The sequence below is a fragment of the Schistocerca nitens genome, chromosome 2 (genome assembly GCF_023898315.1).
Source record: "Schistocerca nitens isolate TAMUIC-IGC-003100 chromosome 2, iqSchNite1.1, whole genome shotgun sequence".
Taxonomy (NCBI): domain Eukaryota; kingdom Metazoa; phylum Arthropoda; class Insecta; order Orthoptera; family Acrididae; genus Schistocerca; species Schistocerca nitens.
In genome coordinates, this window is record NC_064615.1 from 717,537,294 (window position 1) to 717,562,608 (window position 25,315).

The 25,315-nt window shown below is 44.0% G+C and overlaps 1 protein-coding gene across 2 annotated transcripts in view; it reads right to left on the reverse strand.

Moving 5' to 3' along the window:
- The window catches only part of LOC126236893 (ATP-dependent RNA helicase DHX33), a 140,958-nt gene that overhangs the window by 62,144 nt on the left and 53,499 nt on the right, over nucleotides 1–25,315 (reverse strand). For both annotated transcript variants that reach the window (XM_049946532.1, XM_049946533.1), the window contains one exon: nucleotides 14,265–14,430. In XM_049946532.1, the coding sequence (XP_049802489.1) occupies nucleotides 14,265–14,430 (166 nt within the window). The remainder of the gene's footprint in view (nucleotides 1–14,264; nucleotides 14,431–25,315) is intronic.

A 25,315-nucleotide genomic window follows, 5' to 3' on the forward strand; every position in this document is an offset into this window, starting at 1 on the left:
GAGACGAAAATTTAATAGTCATGGGTGACTGGAATTCGTCAGTAGGAAAAGGGAGAGAAGGAAACATAGTAGGTGAATATGGATTGGGGGGAAGAAATGAAAGAGGAAGCCGCCTTGTAGAATTTTGCACAGAGCATAACTTAATCATAGCTAACACTTGGTTCAAGAATCATAAAAGAAGGTTGTATACCTGGAAGAATCCTGGAGATACTAAAAGGTATCAGATAGATTATATAATGGTAAGACAGAGATTTAGGAACCAGGTTTTAAATTGTAAGACATTTCCAGGGGCAGATGTGGATTCTGACCACAATCTATTGGTTATGAACTGCAGATTGAAACTGAAGAAACTGCGAAAAGGTGGGAATTTAAGGAGATGGGACCTGGATAAACTGAAAGAACGAGAGGTTGTAGAGAGTTTCAGGGAGAGCATAAGGGAACAATTGACAGGAATGGGGGAAAGAAATACAGTAGAAGAAGAATGGGTAGCTCTGAGGGATGAAGTAGTGAAGGCAGCAGAGGATCAAGTAGGTAAAAAGACAAGGGCTAATAGAAATCCTTGGGTAACAGAAGAAATATTGAATTTAATTGATGAAAGGAGAAAATATAAAAATGCAGTAAATGAAGCAGGCAAAAAGGAATACAAACGTCTCAAAAATGAGATCGACAGGAAGTGCAAAATGGCTAAGCAGGGATGGCTAGAGGACAAATGTAAGGATGTAGAGGCTTGTCTCACTAGGGGTAAGATAGATACTGCCTACAGGAAAATTAAAGAGACCTTTGGAGAGAAGAGAACCACTTGTTTGAATATCAAGAGCACAGATGGCAACCCAGTTCTAAGCAAAGAAGGGAAGGCAGAAAGGTGGAAGGAGTATATAGAGGGTTTATACAAGGGCAATGTACGTGAGGACAATATTATGGAAATGGAAGAGGATGTAGATGAAGATGAAATGGGAGATAAGATACTGCGCGAAGAGTTTGACAGAGCACTGAAAGACCTGAGTCGAAACAAGGCCCCGGGAGTAGACAACATTCCATTAGAACTACTGATGGCCTTGGGAGAGCCAGTCATGACAAAACTCTACCATCTGGTGAGCAAGATGTATGAGACAGGCGAAATACCCACAGACTTCAAGAAGAATATAATAATTCCAATCCCAAAGAAAGCAGGTGTTGACAGATGTGAAAATTACCGAACTATCAGTTTAATAAGTCACAGCTGCAAAATACTAACGCGAATTCTTTACAGACGAATGGAAAAACTGGTAGAAGCGGACCTCGGGGAAGATCAGTTTGGATTCCGTAGAAATGTTGGAACACGTGACGCAATACTAACCTTACGACTTATCTTAGAAGAAAGATTAAGAAAAGGCAAACCTACGTTTCTAGCATTTGTAGACTTAGAGAAAGCTTTTGACAATGTTGACTGGATTACTCTCTTTCAAATTCTGAAGGTGGCAGGGGTAAAATACAGGGAGCGAAAGGCTATTTACAATTTGTACAGAAACCAGATGGCAGTTATAAGAGTCGAGGGGCATGAAAGGGAAGCAGTGGTTGGGAAAGGAGTGAGACAGGGTTGTAGCCTCTCCCTGATGTTATTCAATCTGTATATTGAGCAAGCAGTAAAGGAAACAAAAGAAAAATTCGGAGTAAGTATTAAAATTCATGGAGAAGAAGTAAAAACTTTGAGGTTCGCCGATGACATTGTAATTCTGTCAGAGACAGCAAAGGACTTGGAAGGGCAGTTGAACGGAATGGACAGTGTCTTGAAAGGAGGATATAAGATGAACATCAACAAAAGCAAAACGAGGATAATGGAATGTAGTCAAATTAAATCGGGTGATGATGAGGGAATTAGATTAGGAAATGAGACACTTAAAGTAGTAAAGGAGTTTTGCTATTTAGGGAGCATAATAACTGATGATGGTCGAAGTAGAGAGGATATGAAACGTAGACTGGCAATGGCAAGGAAATCGTTTCTGAAGAAGAGAAATTTGTTAACATCGAGTATAGATTTAAGTGTCAGGAAGTCGTTTCTGAAAGTATTTGTATGGTGTATAACCATGTATGGAAGTGAAACATGGACGATAACCAGTTTGGACAAGAAGAGAATAGAAGTTTTTGAAATGTGGTGCTACAGAAGAATGCTGAAGATAAGGTGGGTAGATCACGTAACTAATGAGGAGGTATTGAATAGGATTGGGGAGAAGAGAAGTTTGTGGCACAACTTGACTAGAAGAAGGGATCGGTTGGTAGGACATGTTTTGAGGCATCAAGGGATCACAAATTTAGCATTGGAGGGCAGCGTGGAGGGTAAAAATCGTAGAGGGAGACCAAGAGATCAATACACTAAGCAGATTCAGAAGGATGTAGGTTGCAGTAGGTACTGGGAGATGAAGAAGCTTGCACAGGATAGAGTAGCATGGAGAGCTGCATCAAACCAGTCTCACGACTGAAGACCACAACAACAACAAAAGTGTTGTGTTCATTATTATCTGTTACAGAATACTCTGGCAGTGAGTAATGTCATTTTTCACATGTTACATTGTGCGGTAGCTTTTTGCATTCAGTTGTGAGCTTTTTCTTGTTATAATATAGGAGATAGAAGCTCTATTTCAAACACTGGTGCAATAACAGACAGAACTTATTATGGTCTTGCGACAGACTGTGCCGACGTTGCTCTTACCCCTCTTACATCTCTGGCTATGTTTCCTCCTCCATTCCTGCCATTTGACAAGGCAGTGGAAGACTGGGAAGCATACGACCACTGCCTATGACAACATTTCCATGCCTTCCACATGATGGATCCGGAGGTACGTTGTGCAGTGTTTTTGTCCTGGATTTCTCCCTCCTTGTATCAGGTGTTGCGGCTGTTGGCTCCGTTACAGGAACCTTCTTGGTTGTCTTTGACAATTTATGCTCGTTGTTGTTTTCCTATTATTATCACCACATACACATTGTAGCTGCTAGGGTTGAATTCCACCAAGGCAAGAAACAACCCCATCAGTCTAATCAAGCCTGGGCCATGACTCTCCATGGCCTTATTCGCAAGGGCCATTTTGTCACATCCAAGTTAAAAGAGTGTATGCAAACAACATGGTTCGCGATGTTATAATTCGCTCTGCCCTGGATAAAGAAATCTGGCAATGGGCCCTCCAATTAGAAAACCCTACCCTCTATGAGGTGTTGTCCATTGTCCAGTCATATGAGGGCTCATGTGCTTCTGAGCAGCAGCTGGAAGCATAGTGCGATGCCGTGACAGTGCAGAATTGATCTGGCTGCGTCTGCTGTGTCTGCAGAGGATGAAGAAGTTGTGAGCAACCTGGCCAATCTGGCGGCTTCCATGCTGCATGTAAACAGCGTTCCAGCTGCTGCTCCCTGTTGCCATCGTGTGCGTCTTGTCACTCCCAATATGATAGATCAGAGTTTCCCCAGCGTTGGGCCATCTGTCAAAAGCTTCAAATATAAAGTCAAGGCGGAGCTGGATCAGCTCGCATCTGTCAGAGTTGTGGTTCCCATTTCCTCTAGTGAATGGGCCACACCAGTTGTTATCATGATGAAAGGCTCCGGTAAATCGTGTCTTTGCGGTGATTTTAAGGTCACCATGAATTCACAGTCTGTGGTCAACACATACTCAAAGCCACATCTAGAAGAGCTGTTCACTGTTTAGCAGGGAGTCAATTCTTCTCCAAACTTGATCTTTCCAAAGCATATCAAACCTTGGATGAGGAGTCCAAGCATACCTGGTTCTTAAAATGCCTTTTGGCCTTTATCAATAATAGCAGTTAATGTTTGGTGTGGCAAGTGCCCCGCAATTTTTAATGCTATCTGGAACAGGTCATGTCCGCTATTCCACAATGTTTCAACTGCCTGAATGACATTGTCATTACCGGACATACTATGAGTGATCACCTGCACAATCTCTAAGCCCTTTTTGAAAACCTTAGGGGCAATAAGCCTGCGTTGCACTCCAGATGTCTAAATTTTTTCCTCTTGAGCATTTGGCCCACACCATGTCACGGCAGGGTGTCCAACTCCTGGTGAGTCTGGTCATGGCCATCACAGACCTGACATGTCCCACACCATTGCATGAATTGCAGGATTTCTTGGATAAAATTGCCTACTACCACTAGTTCATTCCCAGGGCATCCACCATTGTGTACCCTCTGTACCTTCTTCACAAAGGTGCTTTGTTTTCATGGTCTCCAGCATGCGATCAGGTCTTTTCCATCTGAATGCCTGCCTTAGGTCAACACTGTGTATAGCAACTTTTGATCCTAACAAAATACGGCATGAGGGCTGTCCTTGCCCATCAGAATGCAGATGGCTTGGAGCAGTCACTAGTGTTTAAGTCCAAAACTCTCAATCCAGCACAGGTACAATACTCTCAGATTGAGAAGGAAGCCCTGGCCATTGCACATGCACTCACCAACTTTCAAATATTATTGTGTGGCTCCAAATTCCAACTCATTACAGACTACAAGCCGTTAGTTTTGTTATTCAGTCCATACACCCAGGTCCCCGATAAGGTGGTCCACAGGTTGCAGCAGTGGGCATTGTTCCTGTCCAAATATCACCATGGCATCCATTTTTGCCTCACTGGGCACCATGCCAATGTGGACACTTATCCTGGCTGCCCGTCAGTCCGGACTCTGATGCATTTGATATAGAGGAGCTAGTATGTTTCCATTTAGATGTTGCCTCCTGCTAGGTGGTAGACATGTTTCTGATCACTAGTACCATGGTTGCCAGGGCCACAACATCTAATCCTGTCCTCAAGCAGGTCATTCACCTCATCCAGCAGGCATCTTCCAGTCAGTGCTTCCAATCTGCTTCATAATTATTTTGTCTTGTCCTATCATCTCTTGGTTTTAGACAGTATTCTCCTCCTCTAAAGGGACAATGCAGCTCCTAGGGTGGCCATTCCCGGGAGTTTGCAACTGGAGGTCTTACAGCTGTTGCATGGGATCACTGGGGTGTTTCCCGCACCAAAGCCTTGGCCTGGCAGACATGTGTACTGGCCCAGCATTGAGCAGGAGCTGGAGCATTTGGTGGCTGTGTGTCCCCCAGTGTGTTAGTCAGCAGGCAGTTCCCAAGGCTTCGTTTTCCCCATGACCTCCAGCGACCTAGCCCTGGGAACACATCCATTTAGATTTTGTGGGATCATTTCTAAATATGTTTTGGCTGACTGTCACTGACACTTTAGCCATGACCGAAGTTGTTAACCGCACTCTTCCAAAAATTTTTTTTCTATGGGAGGCCTCCTGGTTACTCCCATTTCAGACAAAGGGCCTCAGTTTCCATCCCATGAATTTTATGATTTCTATGTGCGATTGGGCATTCGCCCATGTTCGCTCCTCTCACTTCCACCGTCAGTGCACAGTTTGCACCTTTAAGGTCAACATGAAAAAGCATTTGCAGGACTTTTCCACTGAGGAGGCATTACTGTTCCTTTTTCTGATGGCCTACCAGACAAGTCCTATTGGTTCCCATAATTCTGCCAAGCTTCTCCGTGGGTGCCATCTGTGGACATGGCTCCATCTCCTCTACCCGGGTTCTCACTTGCCGTCATGTTCCACTGGACTGTAGCTTTCTGCCAGGGACGGCAGTCTGGGGTGTGATTTTGGTTAGTGCCCCATTGGTTACCAGCAACCATTGTGCATCAGAATGGTCAACCTGTCTACACTCTTAGGACAAGAGACTGGAAGGTCCAGTACCATCATCAAAATGAGCTCAAAGTCCGGGTGGCCACCCACCCCTCCTACCACCACCTTCGCTGCAGTGCCCCGGTCATTCAATGTCTCCTATAGGCCAGAGTTCCTGCCTGTGTCTGAGCCACCTGATGAGCCTTCAGCATCGCAGTCACCAGTAACTGCTCCAGTGCCCCTTCATATGGTGGACACACCCCTCCCCAGTTTGATGTCTCCTTCCTGGTCTCAACCCGCAGTGGAATTGCCTCCACCTTCCTCACCACCACTGGACATCACGATGGATCCTTGCTTGGACTGCCCATCGCCAGTCCTGTCATCTCACTTTCCCACAGAAGGGCATTGGGGTGCTCTCCACGCTGGCCACTTTCATTCATATTCTGAGGTCTCCGCTGACCAGGAGTTGCTCTCCCCCTCACACCTCCGAGACCTTCATGGACACGGGCACCATTTCCACGTCAATTTCATCCATTCCTGGCCCAAGGAATCAACAATGCTCTACCCCCAAAGGGGGGGAGGCTTTAGTGCCCATGTAAAATTCTAAAGCCACAAAACGGACATGCAGCTGTACGGTGTACCACAGAAGTCGCAAGACGCCATCACCAGTAGAGGCCCCCCCCCCGCACACACACACTCTCAGATGCATGTGCGGCCTCTCTGCTCTCTGTATTGTATTCTACCGGCCAGCTGACGGCTTATAGAGTAGGCCCAGCCAGCCTTGGGTGCAGCCCGATGTTTACTTCAGCCGATGTGACTAGGACTAATAGGGCAGCCATTCTGCGGCAAATGTTTTTTTATATCAAATACTTGAAGAAATAAAGTGTTATGCTCATTTTTATCAGTGTGTTCTTGTGGTGAGAATATTCTATATTTATGCCATTTATTGGTTGTCTACATTTTGATAACACAAGGAAAAATTAAATAAATGAAAAGAAATGGTCTACATTAATTTGCAGACCATTTCCTTTTCTAGATTTTTCACTTATGAACCCTGTCGTCTGTGGTATCACCATTTTTAATAATCTTCATCCTAATAGCACAGCTGTGAAATTTATATCTTCCTGCGATAACAGTGGTTGTGGTTACCATGGGACCTGAGAATGCATCTGCTTTTATCCGAATACATATCAGATTTTGCTTCAACACTGATGTGAGAATGCTTCAATATCTCTTGCTTCCAAACACATCGTCTGCCCACCACTCTCTCACCGGCTGCATAGAAGCATCAGCTGACACACCCCCTTTTTGTTTCCAACATATTTCATGTTGAATGTCAACAACATTGCTGCGTGAAACACATCAGTAAGCCGCTGGCCCCTCGTAGACTTTCACCATCTCTTGTAGAAATGAATACAACTGTTGGGTATTTTTCCAACTTTGAAGTCGTTTCACAATTCTGATAACAAATTGGTAATGCACCTACAAAGCCAAAGTAGGTGGAATAGATTATCATGGTTAGCAACATCACATAATTTGCTGCCCACTCACTGCTCCCATCCTCACAGTCATCTATTCTCAGTCAAGTTGGTATCACTGTCCCCCTCCAACCCTTGTGTAGTGCTGTACTTGACCAACAGTGAAACACAGACTGCAATATTTTCTGGGGTGCAGGTCATATGTACAACAGCAACTAATTCATAAACAAAAGACTACAGTCACAATTCAGCCAGTTCTTGAACTTTTGTTCACCACACAATCTACTAACATCTATCTCCATGACAGGTCTTGCCACTGTAATTCATTCTCATGACAACAATTACAGACAGTTTAATATGACTTAATTTGTTCATTACATATTTCATTTAGGATTAATTTTCCTTCTTGTTTCACATTCTAAAACTGATTAGAAGATGGTACTGTTAACGTTTTCATCTTGTATTCCATACAATTTCTCATTTGCAACCCATTAAATAGATCATTACTGTCTCTAATAATCAAATAAAATACTGGTCTGGTTGAGAATCAAGTAATGTTTTTTGAAAGACAACATTGCCAATTTTGAATGTTACTTTTACTTAAAAAGCAACATTAATGTTTGTACACAGTACCCATCCATGTATAAGAAATTTTATTGCGAACCTGTTCAAATACAACAAGAGTTTGTAAGATGATAGAATTTAGTGCTATTTCCTCCTTGTTTAAAAAAAGAAATCAAATTTAATGGCTATTTCATAGTTTCTCGCATATCTCTTGCACTAGCACAGCATGAGTCAAATGTTGATACTGTATTGGGCGCTTTTGTGCATTGGGAAATCTTGAACCTGTTCAAACATGAGTATTGTTTACCAAGCCCTGCCCTTCAAAATAAATCTGCACATAACCTCAATATACAAAGCTTCATCTGTAAGACAACCCCTACATACTCTATTAAACAACATAAAAATGTTAACCTCAGCAGCAATAGTTTAATCTGCAAATACAAGACGACCTCAAACTTTTCAAATGATGCGTTTGGGAAAAAGCCTTGTCTTACAATCAAGTAAGTACAGTATGTTTTGCTTTGAAAGAACAGCTCAAAGTTTCCCCAACAAGATCATTACTGGTGATAAGTCATAGAGCTATGGCCCTGACCCCAAAATCCATCCAGGTCAGACTGTTAAACAAGTTTTATATTTGGAGGCAATACTGACCCTACGACTTATCTTAGAAAATAGATTAAGGAAAGGCAAACCTATGTTTCTAGCATTTGTAGACTTAGAGAAAGCTTTTGACAATGTTAACTGGAATACTCTCTTTCAAATTCTGAAGGTGGCAGGGGTAAAACACAGGGAGCGAAAAGCTATTTACAATTTGTACAGAAACCGGATGGCAGTTATAAGAGTCGAGGGACATGAAAGGGGAGCAGCGGTTGGGAAGGGAATGAGACAGGGTTGTAGCCTATCCCCAATGTTATTCAATCTGTATATTGAGCAAGCAGTGAAGGAAACAAAAGAAAAATTCGGAATAGGTATTAAAGTCCATGGAGAAGACATAAAAACGTTGAGGTTCGCCGATGACATTGTAATTCTGTCAGAGACAGCAAAGGACTTGGAAGAGCTGTTGAACGGAATGGACAGCGTCTTGAAAGGAGGATATAAGATGAACATCAACAAAAGCAAAACGAGGATAATGGAATGTAGTCAAATTAAGTGGGGTGATGCTGAGGGAATTAGATTAGGAAATGAGACACTTAAAGTAGTAAATGAGTTTTGCTATTTGGGGAGCAAAATAACTGATGATGGTCAAAGTAGAGAGGATATAAAATGTAGACTGGCAATGGCAAGGAAAGCGTTTCTGAAGAAGAGAAATTTGTTAACATCGAGTATAGATTTAAGTGTCAGGAAGTCGTTTCTGAAAGTATTTGTATGGAGTGTAGCCATGTATGGAAGTGAAACATGGATGATAAATAGTTTGGACAAGAAGAGAATAGAAGCTTTCGAAATGTGGTGCTACAGAAGAATGCTGAAGATTAGATGGGTAGATCACATAACTAATGAGGAGGTATTGAATAGAGTTGGGGAGAAGAGGAGTTTGTGGCACAACTTGACAGGAAGAAGGGACCGGTTGGTAGGACATGTTCTGAGGCATCAAGGGATCACAAATTTAGCATTGGAGGGCAGCGTGGAGGGTAAAAATCGTAGAGGGAGACCAAGAGATGAATACACTAAGCAGATGCAAAAGGATGTAGGTTGCAGTAAGTACTGGGAGATCAAGAAGCTTGCACAGAATAGAGTAGCATGGAGAGCTGCATCAAACCAGTCTCAGGACTGAAGACAACAACAACAACAACAACAACAACAACAACATATTTGGAGATTATGATATGACCGAGTAACAGCTTGTATAAAAAAGTTCTCTCTCTCTCTCTTTTTTAAGAAAAACCTCAATCTGTGGCAGGTGTGAGACTAGTTTTTGCACCACGATAATGCTCCTGGCCACCATCTAACTGCAGCCACAAGCAGAGTTGACCACCCAACAGCAGAACACGGAATTGACCACCCAATAGAGGAACACATTTCTGAACACAACATGCTCAATTCTAATGGTTGCTTCAAAATCCATGCAAGCATCTCTTTGATCAGGTAATCCCCTTGGCTTCAATGTCTACTACCCCCCCCCCCCCCATTTTCATTAATTTCCCACTCACATGCAGTCTCCGTCTTCATCTATTCAAACTTCCACTTCCAATACACAACTCCATTTCATAGTCTGCTGCGCACTGCTCCTCCTGCATGTGCTCAGATGAACTCATTGGTGCCACAGAAGCTTGTTTAAGTGAGAAGAGCGAAGGAGAAAGTAGGGGAGATAAAACAAGAGAAAGATTTTACGAAAAATGATTGGTGATACTCAAGTACAACCACATCTTTTAGCTGTGAATTAATCGTGCTAGGTGGTGGATGATGATGTGGCTATTGAAACAAGCACTCAACTATCTGCCATTGTTTGCAAAATGCGGTCTGCATCAGGATACTGTCTGCTGTAAACACAAATTGTTTGAATTGCGCTATTCAATCTTTACAGGAAGTTTCATTATGTTCACCTCAATGTAAAATACTAAACTGCTTTGAAAGCCATTTTATCAATAAACATTTAATTTTCTATGAGTGATCTTCAATTATTTCTGTACATTTTCTTCATAATGGTACTGGAACAGATGGATGCACACGGCTACTTTTCCAATAGCCTGCTTACATGGGCACAAATCACATAACAGGTTTGATCATTTGGGGATATCACATTGTCTGACAAACATATAGTGAATAATGTGTGATCAAATGACAATCAACAAATGGAATGTGAGAAAATATTATGGGTACTGTACATATTAACAAGCTTAACCCATTAACTTCATAATTTTTATTTCAAATTATGTCCCAAAAATAATATTTCTTCTATTAATGAAAAACATCCTATAATGAATGACATTACATATAGTCATATAAATATGGCTTTTAAAGCTCAAAATAATGAGTTACAGAATTTTGGAAATCAACAATAATAAAATCTCAAGTATACTTGTGCAATGGACTCTGACCAGAATATCCTGGGACCTAAGTCATTTTTTAGATTTTGTTTAGCTATGAAGCCTACACATGTATTTCACAATGGTTTCCTGTGAACATAAACCTCGGAGGAGTTGGCTGGAGCATAGTGGATGTATTTACCTCGTACCACTGGCAAGCCGTTGTCATTCAACTGACAAACTGTTGTCCCTTTCAGTCTCTAATGAGGTAACATCACACTCTTCTTCACTTTCTGAGCTGCTGCTAAATTCAATGTCATTATAGCAATCCATTTTTGAAAGAACTGCCTAAACAACAATATAGGAGCGAGTCTGAAAGTGCATATTTTGTTGTCATGTATCCAAAGCTATACACAGTAAAGATGATATCCAGTTGCAACCACCTTAACCAAAACATGACAGCCAGGCTACAAATGTAGTACCAGATGCTCTCTAGCAGCTGAACACATAACTATCAGTGCTGAAACGGATGTAGGCAGGGTTTTGCTTTTTCAAAGGTCTCTTCTTCTGCCCCAATATACTCGGGATTTTCTGTCAAAATAACAAAAACAAGATAACTCTGGGTTTTATGTTAAGGGGTTAAACAACAACATTGATCAACAGATTTGAATCTAGCTATAACAGAGAGGGTAGTTGGAAAGGCGTCTTTTCAAACATGCTTGAATGGATAGTTATAAAAGCACATATAGTTGGATTCACTCAAAACTTCCATGCAGTGTGGTAGAGGTTAATTAAGATCGAATATATACCTCTCATTTGTTTGTTTATTTGTGAGCTTAATTTGAACAAAGACGTCATGATGAGTCTGAGGCTTGAGAATGATCACACAAACTAGAAAGGCTCTACTTAAAAAGTATAACTGATATTTTATATTAAACACCACAGTATTCCAAAATGATCAAGAACAGACCTACAAACATGAGATGTTCGCAGTGAACTTGACCCAAATACGGGACAACTTAAAAATTACCATTACATGATCAATTAAGAGGTCAGCACAAGGGCTGCTCTCCCCTTTTTTTACTCCACATTTATTTGAAACATAGGCCATCAGAAGTGAAAAAAATTTACCATTCAAAATGAAACTCATAAAAATGATGAGGACAAGACCTTGGCCTAACAATCAGATAGCCAATGAAAGGTGACTGCAAAAAATTTCTCTAGTTTTTAAGCCTGATTAACTGAACTATAATTCTTGAGCTTTTGTCCACTGTCGCTGCCATCATCTGCAGTAGTTTAAACTAGTTGTTGCCTGATACATACAAAGCTGCAGAGTAAAGTTTCTACCAAAGGATAATAGAGCTGAATAATCCAGTGCCATCCTTATGATTGCCATTCTCGAATCTGCATAACTTTCTAGCACTGAACTTTGTTTTTACTTGGTGCCCAAGGCACACATGTATGGTACTAAATAAGCAACCCTGGTTTCTACTGAAATAATGTGATAAATTATGTAAAGAAATTTCAGCTGTCTTTATTACAACTGAATCTAGATAAATTATCATAAGCCAAATATTCTGATTTTTTATTACAATTTTATTTCATGGTTACTCTGTAGGCAATGCTCTGTCATGACCATCGTGTTGACATCATTTTTTTTATATACAGCACTCAGCAATAGTTCAAATGGTTGCTCCCATGTAAATGCTGAAATATTCACAATGAATTCTGTACATATCTGGACATGTGTTATCCTTCATACGGCATAACATACTATGGGGACAGAACAATAATCTCAATTCATTTCTCAGGAGAATGTGTTCTGTCTGCCACATTATGCTGTTGGTCTGGCCTCTTCTGCTCAGTCAGAAAGTGTCCTTCAAAACTTGCACTTGAAAGGGTCTGGGATATCATTTTTGCTGCAGGTGTTGTCCTTAAAAAAACTCAGCTGCTTGAGTACAGACAGCAAATAGTTATTGTCAGAAACTGTTCAAGTCCTATGTGTTTTATGTTATGAAGACAGCTCGCTTCTGAACAAGATGATGAAAACTTTTTGTGTCCAGGTATCACTCAGTGTGAATTGGCTTCCTATACGCTGAACAACAGAAAGAATAGTTTGTCCTCTATTGTACTAGCACATCTATGATAGGTACTGTGCCATCTCTCTCGCTCTCGATTGCAAATCTGATGTGGGGATGAACACCACTTATGTGATTCACCAATTGTAACAATGCCCTTTCACTGTGAGGCAATGCCAGGTGCGTACTGCTGGGTTACAACTTCGTCCATTGTTTCCGCAGTATGGGCTTTCGGCACCAAACGTAAACAAGGACCGTATCTTGAGAGTTAGGGGATGAAAATACCAATTTTGAATATATCACCAGCCTTGCATACTGAATGACATTACCCTCTTTCTCCTGCGAACTGATTCTGTCACATACTGCTTGACTCTTCTCACACGTGTAAAACTGACCCATCTCTGGAAGAGTCTCCATTTTATTGCTTCGTGCACACAAGGAGGATACTTTACCATTACTGGCAGTCAGTAGTTTGAATACCCCAAGATGATGACAATGACAGCTGTTTAAGGTAGAGAATTTTAACTTAATGGAAATGGTTCAAAAACCAAGAGAATTTAAAACAGTCATTCCAATCTTGCGTACTCCACAGACACAAATGTGAAATCATGTCTGAAAAGGAGGCAGATCAATAGTGATACAAATGGTGTCTATGGGTTATGGAATAAGAATGCACCTAAGAGGGCAAGAATGTAGACAAGTCATTGGAGCATTCAATTAACAGACAGCAGCTGTTGGTTTCAAAGCAAAAATAAGTTTGACAGAAACTTAATGTTGCAGCCATAGTAAAAAACTGAAGGAAATAAATGTTTAAATGTTCCAGTGACAATGATATCAGGGAGCAAGTAGAGCTCAAGATTGATCCAAGGTAAGATAAAACACCCATGGTCTATCTGTTGAAACCACAACAGCATTTACCTTTAACAATAAGGAACTCAGAGAAAATCTAAGTCTGGACGGATGGTGAGAATTTGAACCACATTCCTCTTGAATGCATGTCCAGTGTCTCAAGTACAGCATCACCTCACTCAGCAGCAGACAGGGAGCCCACAGACAGGGTTCTGTGTCAATTTACACACTAGTTCATTTTACCTTCTCTTTACATTATATTTCGAAACAAGTAAGGTTAACTAACATATAAAGAACCTTTGATGTCGAATAGTACTTACATATTAATGGCAGTTCTACTATTCATAAACATGGGCTTTGCCATTTCTGAATGAAACCTTTGAAATAATGCTAAAAAAATCTGTATCAAAAATGGTTTTCTTTACTGACAAAATCTACAACAAAGTAAATCCTTGCAACACAAGGCAGTAAAATATTTCAAATCACAGAAATAAGCACTGAGTATGAAGAAACATAATGTACAAAATAAATGCACAAGTCCCAAAAATATTTGAAATATCCCAAATTTATCATGATTACCAACAAAAGTGTTATGAAGCAGTTTGTTAATTAGGTAACTAGTGTGATTAATTTACATGCCAATGAACAATTTATGAATCAAGTGAACTAGAAGTGACTACTGCATACCTGAGATAGCTTCTCTGAGCAGCATACCATCAGTTAGGTACTTGAGTTTAGTGTTCTCTGAAGTAACATCTTCAAATCGTACTGTGTAACCAACAATTTCACCTTGCTTTGTGTTCATTTCCTGAGCAACTCTTAGAGAGATAGTAATTGCTGCTACTCGTCTTGGCTGAAATAATAAAATATGTAATTCATACATTTGTTTTCATATTGTGCTAGAACTTTTGCTTAACTTTCTCAAAATGGTTTAGCCTACAATTTTTGCAGCTACTAGAACTTACCTTTATGTGATGTGTTAAATAAATAGCTACTGTGCCTTGATGAGAGTCTGAACTAAGACAGCCCTCAACTTGAAGGTTCCTATGCAACTTGAAGGTTCCTATGAACACCACAGTGCATTACCACGCATAGCAATGCAATAGACTTACTCAGACAGTTACAGAGATCATGCATTTTAATGTGGAATCCAAATCATGGCGCAACTTGATATTTTTAACATATAAAAATCACTGCCAGAGGTAATAAGTGATAGAGAAGTCCTATGAATGACCAAGCATTGAACCCCAAACCTTCAGATTTATCATCTGACCATTTAACTCTTAGTCACTGAGCCACACTTACAGTCATACAAATGGCTAAATAATGTATTAGGTACAACATGATGTTACACATAGATAGAAGTTTCAAACTATCCCTGTCAATAACACAGCAACCAGTTCCAACTTTATTTATATAGATGCAATTTATAACCTCATGATATTACTGATCAATGCTTGGGAAACTTTGTAGCCTTTTTTTGGAATATATGTAAATTAAACTATTAGCTTTTACAATTTTTAGGTAACACCAGGAAGCAGGATACAAAGTCTATTAAACATGAGGTCTTCTCAGATTTTCAGCAAAATCAAGTGGTTATACATTCACAAGCTTTCAGTTATGTGCTCCTCAGTCAGTGTCTGATGTCTTCCTTATGTAGCTGTTGTTCCAGCTGTAGTATTACTTGTGCTCGTTCTTTGTCATAATAGGAAATGTTTCTGCCCTGCATTTGCAGCCCCATTTTAATTTCAAAAAGGTCCAGTTCCATATGGTACTCAGCTAAACTACTGTATCTATCCACATCTACACCTACAAACATATACCACAACCCACTGTACGGTGCATGGTGGAGGATACCTTGTACTACTACTACTACTACTACTACTACTAGCACCATCACAACCACCACCATGTGGGCTTTCAAAATAATAATGAAATGCGGAGTTGACGCCCTCAACTACGTATCCACAGACTCAGAGTTGAAATATTATAAGTTTTGGCTCGTTTCGTTGTCTAGAGGCTGGGATACGTAGTTGCCACATTACAAGCCAAATACTGCTGAGTCTACAGTATACAATACGAATAGGCACATGAATCGAATGGCTGAAGGTTCCTATCACTCGGAAATTGCGAATTTATATGCAACATAGTAATTTATAAATGGAAGATTGCAATTAAATAAAATCTGCATGGAATTAACTTAACGACTTTAAATTATGAGTACGATAGCAGCAGTACCTTTTACAATGCCGTTTATTCCTGCAAAACACTTACTGATGTCGATGGTCCAGCAATTAAATAAAATATAAGTTGAATAACAAGAAAACAATAGATTCCTACCTCACTTAATTAGTTATGGTTGGTTGGTTTGTGGGATTAAAGGGACCAGACTGCTACGGTCATCGGTCCCTTTTTCCAAGTACTAAAAACACCCACAGAGAATAAAAACGAGAAACAGAATAGAGCACAGACAACACAGAACAAGAGAAACTGAGACAAAGACCAGACAAAACGAACTAAAATCACACAGACCATAGAAATAAAAAAGGAAAAGCCAACCACTTAAAACACATTAAAAAGAATCAGTTTAAAACCGGAGGCCAAAGGCCAAAATCAACACCAAAACAACAAGATAAAACAGAAACACTTAGATTAAATGATAAAAAAACCCTGCCCGAATAAAACGTAGAACTAAGCCAGCCATAACAGAGTCATCAGATAAAAGGGCAGGGAGCGTGTCAGGCAGTGCGAACGACTGCCTGAGCACAGCTAAAATCAGACACTCCAATAAAATATGGACCACAGATAAAACAGAGCCGCAGCGACAGAGAGGTGCGTCCTCACGGCGCAATAAGTGGCCGTGCGTAAGCCGAGTGTGCCCAATGCGCAGCCGGCATAGGACAACAGACTCCTTGCGAGAGACCCGCAAGGAGGAGCGCCACACACCTGTAGCCCCCTTGATGGCCCGAAGTTTGTTGCGTGAAGGCACGGCGCGCCATTCAGTGTCCCAAAGGTCCAGAATTTTGCAGCGAAGGAACGCTCGCAAATCTGTCTCCGGGAGGCCAACGTCCAGAGACGGTGCACTAGTCGCCTCTTTCGCCAGCCGGTCAACATTCTCGTTGCCGGGGATCCCAACATGGCCTGGGGTCCACACGAAGACCGCAGAGCGGCCGCAACGCGCAAGAGTATGCAGGGACTCATGGATAGCCATCACCAGACGGGAACGAGGAAAAGACTGGTCGAGAGCCCGTAAACTGCTCAGGGAATCGCTACAGATAACGAAGGACTCACCTGAGCAGGAGCGGATATACTCTAGGGCTCGAAAGATGGCGACCAGCTCAGCAGTGTAAACGCTGCAGCCAGCCGGCAAGGAACGTTGTTCGGAATGGTCCCCTAGAGTGAGCGCATAACCGACTCGACCAGCAACCATCGAGCCGTCGGTGTAAACAATGCCAGAGCCCTGATACATGGCCAGGATGGAACAAAAGCGGCGGCGGAAGGCCTCTGGAGGGACTGAGTCCTTCGAGCCCTGTGCCAAGTCTAGACGAAGGCAAGGGCGAGGAACGCACCACGGGGGTGTACGCAGAGGTGCCCGGAAAGAAGGTGGAACAGGGACAAGCCCAAGCCCGGAGAGAAGCTCCTTGACTCGTACGGCGATCGGACAACCCGACCGGGGCCGACGTTCTGGCAGATGGACGACTGACTGCGGGAACAGGACACGGTAATTTGGATGCCCGGGCGAGCTAAAAACATGGGCAGCATAAGCAGCCAGTAATTGTTGGCGTCTGAACCGCAGTGGAGGGACACCTGCCTCCACTAGTAAGCTGTCCACAGGGCTGGTGTGGAAAGCACCAGTGGCAAGGCGTATCCCGCTGTGGAGAATTGGGTCCAGCAACCGTAACGCAGATGGGGATGCTGAGCCATAAGCCAGGCTCCCATAATCCAGGCGGGACTGGATTAACGCCTGGTAGAGCCGTAACAGGGTAGAGCGGTCGGCGCCCCAGCGGGTGTGGCTCAAACATCACAGAGCATTGAGATGCCGCCAACACGCCTGTTTGAGCTGCCGGATATGAGGCAGCCAAGTCAACCGGGCATCGAAAACCACCCCCAAAAACCTGTGGGTCTCCACCACAACAAGCAGTTCGTCGGCAAGATAAAGCCGCGGCTCAGGATGGACTGTTCGGCACCGGCAGAAATGCATAACGCGGGTCTTGGCTGCCGAAAACTGAAACCCATGCGCTACAGCCCAAGACTGCGCCTTACGGATAGCGCCCTGTAGCTGACGTTCAACAGCTGCAATGCCAGTAGAGCTGTAGTAAAGGCAAAAGTCGTCAGCATACAGGGAAGCGGAGACAGAAGTTCCCACGGCCGCAGCAAGCCCGTTAATGGCTATTAAAAACAGACAGACACTTAAAACAGAACCCTGTGGCACACCGTTCTCCTGGACGTGGGAGGAACTATACGAGGCCGCGACTTGCACGCGGAAGGTACGACACGACAGAAAATTGCGGATAAAAATCGGCAGAGGACCACGAAGACCCCATCCATGAAATGTAGAAAGGATGTGATGACGCAATGTCGTATCGTACGCCTTCCGCATGTCGAAAAAGACAGCGACCAGGTGCTGACGGCGGGCAAAGGCAGTACGGATGGCCGACTCCAGGCTCACCAGATTGTCGGTGGCGGAGCGGCCTTTACGGAACCCACCCTGAGACGGAGCCAGAAGGCCCCGAGACTCCAGTACCCAATTCAAGCGCCGGCTCACCATCCGTTCAAGCAACTTGCAAAGAACGTTGGTGAGGCTAATGGGACGGTAGCTGTCCACCTCGAGAGGGTTCTTTCCAGGTTTCAAAACGGGGAGGACAATGCCTTCCCGCCATTGCGACGGAAACTCCCCCTCGACCCAAAGACGGTTGTAAAGATCGAGAAGGCGCCGCTGGCAGTCCACTGAAAGGTGTTTCAGCATCTGACAGTGGATGCCATCTGGCCCAGGAGCGGTATCAGGGCAAGCAGCTAGGGCACTGCGAAATTCCCACTCACTAAATGGAGCATTGTAAGATTCTAGGTGGCTGGTGCGAAACGAAAGGCTCCGACGTTCCATCCGCTCTTTAATGGAGCGGAAGGCCTGGGGGTAATTCGCAGAAGCGGAACTCATAGCAAAATGCTCGGCTAAGCGATTTGCAATAACGTCGGAGTCAGTACAAACTGCTCCATTCAGTGAGAGCGCAGGGACGCTGACAGGTGGCTGATAGCCGTAGACGCGTCGAATCTTGGCCCAGACCTGCGATGGAGTGACATGGGGGCCAACGGTGGATACATACCGCTCCCAGCACTCCTTCTTGCCTTGGCGGATAAGAAGGCGGGCCCGAGCACGCAGCCGTTTGAAGGCGATAAGGTGGTCTATGGAGGGATGTCGCTTGTGACGCTGGAGCGCCCGCCGGCGATCTTTAATCGCTTCAGCGATCTCAGGCGACCACCAAGGCACAGTCCTCCGCCGAGGGGACCCAGAAGAACGGGGAATGGCAGATTCGGCGGCAGTAACGATGCCGGTGGTGACCGATGTAACCACCGCATCAATGTCATCAGTAGAGAGTGGCTCAATAGCGGCAGTGGAGGAGAACAAGTCCCAGTCAGCCTTATTCATAGCCCATCTGCTAGGGCGCCCAGAAGAGTGACGCTGTGGTAGTGACAGAAAGATCGGAAAGTGGTCACTACCACACAGGTCGTCATGCACACTCTGGCTACAGATTGAAAGGTCAATGGCGGAGTAGGTGCCATGCGCCACACTGAAGTGTGTGAAGGCACCATCATTTAACAGCGAGAGATCGAGCTGCGACAATAAATTCTCAACGATGGCGCCTCGACCTGTTGCCACTGACCCACCCCACAGAGGGTTATGGGCGTTGAAGTCGCCCAATAGCAAGAAAGGTGACGGCAATTGGGCGACCAGTGCAGCCAGGACATGCTGCGAGACATCACCATCCGGTGGAAGGTAAAGACTGCAGACGGTAACAGCCTGTGGCGTCCACACCCGTACAGCGACAGCCTCTAAAGGCGTCTGGAGAGGGACAGACTCGCTGTGCAGAGTGTGAAGGACATATATGCAGACGCCACCAGATACCCTTTCATAAGCTGCTCGGTTCTTATAATAACCCCGATAGCCACGGAGGGCAGGGGTTCGCATTGCTGGAAACCAAGTTTCCTGGAGAGCAATGCAGAGGAAAGGGTGAAGGCTGAGAAGGTGGCGGAGCTCAGCTAGATGGTGGAAGAAACCGCTACAGTTCCACTGGAGGATGGTATTGGCCATGTCTGGGAAAGGCGTGACGGGACGGGGAAGGCAGATTACGCCGCTGGGTCACCTGCTGCCTCCAAGTGAGCACCTGTGCCAGTGCTTTCCATGGCGTCGGAGGGACTGGCGAGATCGAGGTCTTCAGCAGACGCCAGGATCTCCACCTCGTCCTCAGACGCAGAGTTCGAAGGTTGCGGTGGGACAGGTGCCACCGCAATGTCAGGATGCTTGGGAGCCTTTTTCTCCAACTGCTTCGCACGCTGTGCCTTTGGAGGGTCTGGCTGGGAGGGCCCCACTGGGTCAGTCTCAGGGACCGACGACGACCGTGAAGCCCTATGACCAGCGACCGGTTGTTGTGTCAAACCTTTGCGGGTTTCCGCTTTGACACTGGGCGAAGCCTGGGAAGGGAGGGCCCCAAGGGACCCCTTTCTGGCTAGAGTAGCCGAAGAAGCCCCACGCTTCTCCGGCTGGGAAGGGGGGACGAATGTCCCCGATGGTTGGGGTGGTGTTGCTCCTGGAGTAGATGGAGCAACAGAGGGGGAAGTGCCCCCCACAACCAAGGGGGCCGGTTCATTGTGACATAGCTGAGAGGCAACAGTATGTGACGACACCGGAGAGGATCGGATCGCTGTTGCAGCAGCGGCATAGGAGGATGTCATGGGCACAGGATGTAGCCGCTCATATTTCCGCCTTGCCTCGGTGTAGCTCAGGCGGTCCAGAGTCTTATATTCCATTATCTTCCTTTCTTTCTGGAAGATCCTACAGTCCGGCGAGCAGGGGGAATGGTGTTCTCCGCAGTTAACACAGATAGGAGGCGGGACACATGGAGTATCAGGATGCGAAGGACGTCCACAATCCCGACACGTGATGCTGGAAGTACAGCGAGATGACATGTGCCCGAACTTCCAGCATTTAAAACACCGCATCGGAGGAGGGATATATGGCTTCACATCACAATGGTAAACCATCACCTTAACCTTTTCGGGTAATACATCACCCTCAAAGGCCAAGATGAAGGCACCGGCGGCCACCTGATTATCCCTCGGACCCCGATGGACGCGCCGGACGAAGTGAACACCTCGTCGTTCGAGGTTGGCGCGTAATTCATCGTCGGACTGCAGAAGAAGATCCCTGTGGAATATAATACCCTGGACCATGTTGAGACTCTTATGCGGCGTGATGCTAACTGAAACATCCCCCAACTTGTCACAATTGAGCAACCTCCGTGACTGGGCAGAGGATGCCGTGTGGATGAGCACAGAACCAGAGCGCATCTTGGACAAGCCCTCCACCTCCCCGAACTTGTCCTCTAAATGCTCCACAAAAAACTGGGGCTTGGTTGACATAAACGATTCCCCATCAACTCGCGCACACACAAGGAACCGGGGTGAATATTCTCCACTGCCTTCTTTTGCCATACGTTCCTCCCATGGAGTGGCCAGGGAGGGAAATGATCGTGGTTCGTATTTCCTGCCGTTGAGGTTAGACCTCGATCGCTTAGAGACTGCTGGTGGAGGCCCACCAGCGATAGATGATGTACCACGCTTCATTGCGGGTCATCCGCCCTGATGCCACCTACTCCGACTAAGGGCCCTCCCCACGGGCGCCACCCAGCCGCAGCAATAGCCACCTGGCAGGACGGCCATTGCCGGGAGTCCTGATGCCCCAAGGAGATGGGCATCGACTCCTTGGCATACGTGGGGAGTTAACGGCACAGGCATCAGTAGAGCGATCCCTGTGTTGTCAGGGGGCTACAACCAAGAGGGTACATGGCGGCCCCACCACAACGGGCTGGCTACCGTGCTGGATCTTAGGTGCAAAACTGTCCAAGGTCGTCGTCGCAGTTAAAAGAAACACTGCAGAGTGCAGCGTGGTAATCGCCCAAGAGATCGAAAACGAGCGGGACACCATTGCAACGACGAGAAAGCCGGCGAAAGGTCTAATTGCACGACAGATACAGTGCACCATGTAAGGCGCCCTTCCCCAATTGGCTCGCTCTTCGGAATAATTTAGAAAGATGGAGGTCAAACCCGAGAGGGGACCTGCACATAAGGCCGAAACAGTTGAGACTCCTTTTAGTCGCCTCTTACGACAGGCAGGAATACCGCGGGCCTATTCTGAACCCCGAACCCGCAGGGGGGAATTAGTTATGAATAACAACATAGCTTGCGAGATATTCACTTCCAAACATATACTACATCTTCACTGCAGAAGCCACAAAAGTCTCACAAGTGCACAAGTTGGCACTACACAATATTTCTGTTTCCCACGAATACACGCAAACCGCTCCACTCTCCAAGTCTTTCCCGCAACTGTCCAGAACTCTCCGTGTCCTGTGCAACTGTCCCTCATGCCGTACCGTTCAGAACTCCACCTCCATTCACTTCGGCAATCGTCTCCCTTAGTAACGAGCACTGTGATTGGCAACAGTGCACCCGTCATGTCTCCTAGCCAAAACACACTCACAAACATAATGAAACACATTCGAAATACTGGATTTACATTTAAATAACTTGAAATTAAATAAATATTCCTATGGCTGGACCACAAACACACTCTAACACACATTATTAAATACATAAACAAATCAAATAAACATATATCAAAGGAATAGAACAGTAGTAAGCCAGTAGCCTAATGTCTCTGTGTTTCTTAAAACACAGTAAATAATTGACCAATTTCTTCATGAATAGTATCTATCAGATATAAACAAGGAAATAGGTGAATAAATATATTTATAAGCACGCTGCTAACGTTTTTTCGTGTAACTGTGGAGTACTTATGGCCTGACGTAATTGATAGTAATCGGCCACTTTGACCTCCAATAACTCGTGTACTATTCCAGTTAGATGCCTGTAATTTATACCAATTTAGATTTACACTAACAGCTTTCTAAAGACACGTCGATTGACAAAATCGGATGAACCATTTAGATTTTGGAAATTTGTTGCTGGGTGTTACTTGTATAATTTATCGTCAGATACTAAACTTGAAACTAATAAAGATATTGAAAATCTGATTACACCATCAGAATCATTGTGCAAATAATGGTGATGTACATGTTTCTTTTTGAGGTATCATGATTCATCTGGCTACTATTAATTTCTATACGAACTGTGAAATGTCTGCCATTACGGTTTCACAAAGTCCACCATCTTTGGCACTCCCGGGATGTCTCCTTCATCGACACAGTGTCACCATGGAATTCCCAGCCATGCAGTCGCTGGACCTTGCGCTGGGATTACCCCTCTTGTCCGGCACCATGGGGTCGGCCTGCTGGGCGGCCTGCGGGGCCATGCCAGCTCCGAACTTAGAATATTTTCAGGGCACCACAATATGCTCATTGCCTTACAACCACAACTACTACTACTACTGCTTATTTCCCTCCCTGTTACACTCACAAATAGGGTGAATGATAAACAACTGTCCATATGTCTCTGTTAGAGCCATAATATCTCTTATCTTATCGTTCTACAGTCGGCTTCAAATGAAGGTTCTCTAAATTCTCTCAATAGTGCTCTGAGAAACGAATGTTTTCTTCCCTTCTGTTTTATCACCCTTTCCCGGGGTACTCCTTAGTACTTAGCACCAGTGACACTACAACTGGTATCATGGTTATACTAGTATAAGGCCAGCAGATGTTCTGCGTACTGGTTCCCTTGGTTCCCACTTATCAGCTTTTGTGAATGCAGAATCTTGTGTTTCAATATCACCATTTCACTAAAATGCTGTCACCATTCTACTGATAACTGTCAAAAACACTGGAATGTGACCATTGCTACAACCCTGTCTGTACATTATTCCTGGATATGCATTGTTGTACCAGGCCACAGGTGCTCTACACTCAAGTACTCCACAAATGGTATCTGCATAGGCCAGCACCAGAGTCTGTCCACGACTTGTGCACACTGAATGTCACCCCCTGCACTGTCTATTGCAGCTATCCTCTATATAAGGACAGTGTGACAGGCACCCACCCTCAGATTGAGTTCTACTGCTTATGATAACATTTCTATTTTTTGAATGTTGGGCTCCATAAGGTTCCCTTTCTGTGCAGCAACTGTGGAATATAAAATTATAAAGAACATAGCAACCCGTCATGGAAACATAATTTATTTATATTGTTGCAAATCGATTTCGACTGATATCAGTCATCATCGGTGTATTTTTTAACCGATACATGTCATAAGTAAAAGTACTTTTCTATCATGATAGAAATCTGCCAAGACAATACTTTTACTTATGGCACGTATCGGTTAAAAAATACACCGATGATGACTGATATCAGTCGTACTCGAGTTGCAACAAGATAAATAAATTATGTTTCGCGACTGGTTACTACATTCTTTATAATTTTTATGTTTTTTATTTACGTGAATGTGGATGAACAAACATTTGTTGTTTGTGGCCACAACGCTGTTTGTGTCTAGCGTTACGACACAGCTGGTGATGAATGTGGTGTTTACTTCTATATACTCAGTCTATTTGGTTGTTCCATCAGTCCTCATGTACACTTTTTTGTTTTTGGTGTCACTGATGAAAACATGTGTAAGGCTATGTTCCTTTCTTGGAAGTCCTCTCGGATTTATCAGTTGATGTCTCAGTTAGCACCATTCCAGGAACCGGAGTCACTTTTATTCAACATAACGTATAAGTTCTGGTCCAATGATCACCATACGTGCACAAATGTCAATGACACATATGTCGAGTTTTATCATTGTCATAAACAGCCCCACCAGACCTACAAGGCTTGGGCACCCAAACTCCGCGGCCTCAGTCACAAATGTCAGTTTGCTACCAATGTTCATCATGATTCCCATGTTGATTTTATTGTCCATAACACTTAGAGAAAGCTTTTGACAATGTTGACTGGAATACTCCCTTTCAAATTATGAAGGTGGCAGGGGTAAAATACAGGGAGAGAAAGGCTATTTACAATTTGTACAGAAACCAGATGGCAGTTCTAAGAGTTGAGGGGCATGAAAGGGAAGCAGTGGTTGGGAAGGGAGTGAGACAGGGTTGCAGCCTATCCCCAATGTTATTCAATCTGTATATTGAGCACACAGTAAAGGAAACAAACGAAAAATTCGGATTAGGAATTAAAATCCATGGAGAAGAAATAAAAACTTTGAGGTTCGGCGATGACATTGTAATTCTGTCAGAGACAGCAAAGGACCTGGAAGAGCTGAACGGAATATACAGTGTGTTAAAAGGAAGATATAAGATGAACATCAACAGAAGCAAAATGAGGATAATGGAATGTAGTCGAATTAAATCGGGTGATGCTGAGGGAATTAAATAAGGAAATGAGAGACTTAAAGTAGTAAATGAATTTTGCTATTTGGGGAGCAAAATAACTGATGATGGTCGAAGTAGAGAGGATATAAAATGTAGACTGGCAATGGCAAGGAAAGCATTTCTCAAGAAGAGAAATTTGTTAACAACGAGT